Source organism: Oncorhynchus gorbuscha, linkage group LG24 (assembly GCF_021184085.1).
Source record: "Oncorhynchus gorbuscha isolate QuinsamMale2020 ecotype Even-year linkage group LG24, OgorEven_v1.0, whole genome shotgun sequence".
NCBI lineage: Eukaryota > Metazoa > Chordata > Actinopteri > Salmoniformes > Salmonidae > Oncorhynchus > Oncorhynchus gorbuscha.
Genome location: NC_060196.1, coordinates 42,437,395 through 42,442,410, shown reverse-complemented (window position 1 = coordinate 42,442,410; position 5,016 = coordinate 42,437,395). Strand labels below are relative to the sequence as shown.

The window sequence follows — 5,016 nt, the reverse complement described above, 5'->3', positions numbered from 1 at the left end:
TGCCATTCAGAGGGTGAATGGGCAAGACAAAAGATTAAAGTGCCATTGAATGGAATATGGTAGTAGGTGCCAGGCGCACCGGTTTGCGTCAATAACTGCAACCCTGCTGGGTTTTTCACACTCAACAGTTTCCCGTGTGTATCAAGAATGGTCCACCACCCATAGGACATCCAGCCAACTTGACACAACTGTGGGAAGCATTGGAGTCAACATGAACCAGCGGCAGTTTATGTCAGCATAGATCATTAGCAAGCCCTCCCATATCAACCTAGAACAAAATGATGATCTAACCATCGCATACCAGCCTAGCGCTAGTACGTCCTCAGTGAGGAAAGTGTGTGTTCAAAGTCTGAACGTAACAATCGTCCTCTTACTCCTCAGAGCCAAGAAGTTGTAACAACTCCTCCATGTCTCTCTCCTTCTCCCCCTCCTTTACTGTCTCTTCTCCCCTTCTCATCTGCCATTCTTGATTTAACCCTCAATCTTCTCCTCTCACCTCATTTCCCTTCCTTCTCATCCACACCACTCCTCACTCCTCTTCTCCTTATCTCCCTCCATCCTGGCCAGGATGTGAAGAACGTTCTGATTGAAGTCGTCTGGCTGGTCAGCAAACACATAGTGACCTCCTCCCCTTATCACCTAGAGAGAAAGAGAGAAAGAGAGAAAGAGAGAGAGATTGAAGTGAGGGATAGAGAGACTGAAAAAGAGACACACTTGACATCGAATAACAACAACTGTACATTGCTGTGCGTGAATGACCAGTCTATTTCATAACACATTCAGAAAACTTGGCACATTAATAATTAACTCACGATGATGTCCACATCTGGTCGGATTTTCTGGATAGTGTATCCCGAGTCGCTGTCGATACTGGATCGGGACCCATAGATGATGGATATTGGAATGTCTGGTTGGATCTGTCCAATACGATCTAACATTGGTCTCTTGGCCCAACCATATGGTACTGTCATGTTCCTAAACGCTGTTTCACCACTATGGACAGAGAACCGGTGTTAGTGTATGTGTGTGTGTGCGCGTACATTTGTGTGTGTGTGTACCAACTGTACCTTGGTGTCTGTGCGTTAAGATGATAGATGTAGTCTGATACGGTGTTGTCATCAAACACTGAAGAGTACTTCTGTTTAAAATCAGACCTGATGGTCTGGAGCAACATAGGACCTGAGAGAGAGAAGAGGAGGAGGAGAAGGAGGAAGGAACGGAGGAAAGGATGGAGAGAGAGGATGGGGAGGAATGGAGTAAAGGATGGAGAGAGAGGTGGGGAGGAATGGAGGAAAGGATGGAGAGAGAGGTGGGGAGGAATGGAGGAAAGGATGGAGAGAGAGGTGGGGAGGAATGGAGGAAAGGATGGAGAGAGAGGTGGGGAGGAATGGAGGAAAGGATGGAGAGAGAGGTGGGGAGGAATGGAGGAAAGGATGGAGAGAGAGGTGGGGAGGAATGGAGGAAAGGATGGAGAGAGAGGTGGGGAGGAATGGAGGAAAGGATGGAGAGAGAGGTGGGGAGGAATGGAGGAAGGGATGGAAAGAGAGGATGGGGAGGAATGGAGGAAAGGATGGAGAGAGAGGTGGGGAGAAATGGAGGAAGGGATGGAGAAAGAGGATGGGGAGGAATGGAGGAAGGGATGGAGAGAAAGGATGGGGGAGGAATGGAGAGAGAGGTGGGGAGTAATGGAGGAAGGTATGGAGAGAGGATGGGGGAGGAATGGAGGAAGGGATAGAGAGTCGATGGAGGTGGAATGGAGGAAAGGATGGAGAGAGAGGTGGGGAGGAATGGAGGAAAGGATGGAGAGAGAGGATGGGGGAGGAATGGAGGAAGGGATGGAGAGAGAGGATGTGGAGGAATGGAGGAAAGGATGGAGAGAGAGGATGGGGGAGGAATGGAGGAAAAGATGGAGAGAGAGGATGGGGAGGAATGGAGGGAGAGAGAGGATGGGGAGGAATGGAGGGAGAGATGGAGAGAGAGGATGGGGGAGGAATGGAGGAAAGGATGGAGAGAGAGGATGGGGAGGAATGGAGGAAAGGATGGAGAGAGAGGATGGGGGAGGAATGGAGGGAGAGAGAGGATGGGGAGGAATGGAGGAAGGGATAGAGAGTCGATGGGGGAGGAATGGAGGAAAGGATATGTTATATTAACACCTTTGAAACATCTGGCAATTCTTTCCACTCTCTCTCTGTGTGTGTGTGTGTGTGTGTGTGTGTGTGTGTGTGTGTGTGTGTGTGTGTGTGTGTGTGTGTGTGTGTGTGTGTGTGTGTGTGTGTGTGTGTGTGTGTGTGTGTGTGTGTGTGTGTGTGTGTGTGTGTGTGTGTGTGTGTGTGTGTGTGTGTGTGTGCGCGCATGCATGTAGTGTATGCGATGTGTGTGTAGTACACGTGCTTGCGGTGTGTGTGTGTGTGTATATCGAACCCAGTGGTCCGGCCAGTCTAAGTCCAGCCAGGGGGTTGAAGGGACTCATGACAGCCCCCATGGCTCTGATCCACACTGGGATAGACTTCTCCTGATCTAGATTCTCTGGACGGGCCGGGATCCCCCAGGGCTCCACCAGGATCAAGTGCTTTACCCTATAAACACACACAGTGTGAACACGTGTATGAACACACACACACACCCACACACACTACCTCTCCTCGCTCTCCTCTCTCTCACCTGTGTGGGTGTGTAAGTGTGTAAGCAGCAGCCAGGTATCCTCCCAGGTTGTGTCCCAGCAGGACTATCTCCTCCAGGCCCACCCTGTCCCTCCACTCCTCCAGAGCCCCTAGGAACTGCTCCTCTGCCCCCTGGGGGTCCACGCTGAACAGGGGCCGGCTGCTCTGTCCAAAGCCCAGAAGATCCAGGGCATATACGGCTCCACTGCCACACAGAGAGTCCAGGTTCTGGGCCCACAAACCCACACCACCCCCAAACCCATGGAGCAGCACCAGAGGAGGACGGGGCTGGAGAGAGGGTTGTGGAGAAGAGGGATGGGGCTGGGTATGGGGTGGTAGAGAGATATGTGGCTGGGGCTGAGGCTGGGGTGGGAGAGAGGGATGGGGCTTGATGTGAGAGGTGAAGGCTAAGGTCCAGAGATAGTTGCCATTGGATATCCGGACATGCTGTCTGGAGATTGGTGTCTTCACAGCTGTGAGAAGAGACAGGGATGGAGGAGAAAGATGGAGGGAACAGGGAGGGAGAGCGTGAATAGAGAGGAGATTAGATGTGTAAGTATGATAGTTAGGAGGGGAAACACACACACACACTCTTACATTTGAGCATTTTGTCTTCTGCGTCCTTCAGCTGAGAGAGGGAGGTGGGACACCAGGATGGAAGCCAACTGGAGATCCACCCAGACCTGCACAAACACACGTAATGATCAAGCTGATATTCTCAAAGAAAACTCAATAAGTGAAATTTGACCTCTAACTAGCCTCTAACTAGCTCTGACCAGCTATCATTGAGTCAGACTTCACAAACAACACAGCATTATAGCACACTCCTACAATAATGTCCGCTGTCTACAGTGGTCTACCTATTTAAATAGTACATGTTTAATTTAAATTAAACAAAGAACAAGCTACATTCCAACTAATGTGCAACAAGGTCTCCCTCTGGCTAAATAGTAAGATACTAATCATTTCAGTGTGATAAAAACAACTTTCATGATATGTCTTAAGTTTAGTTACAGGTTTGAAAAGCATTCTAAATGTCACAAAGTGATGTGGCTGGCTACTAGGATGACTGGTGGTTGTGTGTCTGTGTCTTCATAGTGATATTGAAGGTTGAATAATCTTATCTTCACTGAGTTGTCCTTCTGTAATAAACACTGTAACTACAGTCAAAGGTCCAAGTGACGTAGCGGGACCAAGTTCACAGGAAATAATATTTTACTTTGTTAAGGCGTATCATTTTATTTTTGTAAATGTTTTTTAAACATACATAACCCTGTCACAAATCTAAAATATTTCAGAGAACTAAAGGGTTTCATGGAAGAGGCACAATAGGTGTTTGAATTATAGCACTTCATCAAGTAGCTAGGCATTTTAAAATATAGTTAACAAGATGTTTACTTTGGAGACATATTGCGCAACGCAGTTGCCTAGCCTATCATTCCTGAAAGCGTATTTTGTAAATGATGGATTTGGAAGTCTAGAATAGCGCACCATTATACCGTGGCTAAAACCTAGGTCTTACTCACCGTTGCTCGGCTGGTTGCAGGTCCTTCGCCATCCTCCTCATAGTGAACTGTGATGATTATCTGTCATCCATGCAGAGAAACAAAGTAGGAGTGGTGATTGGCAACAGAGAGAGAGACTGCCTGACACACACACACACACACACCTTTAGGCGCAATAGAGGCTAATCGACATGTTAGAGAAGGTATTTAAAAATAATTCGACTCGACGCTGTTTTCTGTCCTATTACCGAATTTGTAACTCGCTGTGTTATTGGCTGAATTACAGCAGGTTGCCTATAGATATATATAGATCATGCACTTGATTCCAGCTACAGCACCGGGTAGCCTTCACTGAAGTTGAATTTCACAGAAGTTGGACTTTTCGGAGAAAGTTGCCAACACTGCGCAGCACGCGATCGAGGGAAATCGAGTGTATACTATTTTCCAATTCTACCAGTTACTCGGTACCCGGTAGAAAGTTATGGCATATGGTTTTACACAAGTGTGTTCAAATCCATCTAAACAGTTTTATTTGGAAATTATTTAGTAAGTAATACTTAAAAGCTAAGTCCAGTTGTATTGTTTTAATTATTTAAATAAAATATGGCGGTGGTGTCGCACGTCACCATTAGTCCCTCTTTTCAACTCACCTGAACATTCATTTTCTTTGTTATTTCTTTGTTGTTCCTTTTCCATACAATACATTATGTACAATTGCAGTACATATTATTTGATAAATGGAATATTTGAAATCCCAGCAGTCTTTAAAGTTCATTCAGGAGCAAAAGTTTTTCAATTGTCGTTTTTAATTAATACAAATATATTAATTGGAACATAATGTTGGAATGGAA

General features: G+C 46.6%; 1 protein-coding gene across 1 annotated transcript; it reads right to left on the bottom strand.

Annotated features, from left to right (window-relative positions):
• Positions 1-344: 344 nt before the first annotated feature.
• On the bottom strand, positions 345-4,515 carry LOC124012736 (1-acylglycerol-3-phosphate O-acyltransferase ABHD5-like). Its single transcript, XM_046326650.1, has 7 exons — positions 4,187-4,515; positions 3,258-3,343; positions 2,662-3,133; positions 2,422-2,576; positions 1,068-1,179; positions 813-993; positions 345-639 (listed from the first exon to the last, which is right to left on the bottom strand). Exons 1-7 carry the CDS (start codon positions 4,225-4,227, stop codon positions 514-516), a joined length of 1,173 nt encoding a protein of 390 aa, XP_046182606.1. The 5' UTR covers positions 4,228-4,515; the 3' UTR covers positions 345-513.
• Between the last annotated feature and the right edge of the window lie 501 nt (positions 4,516-5,016).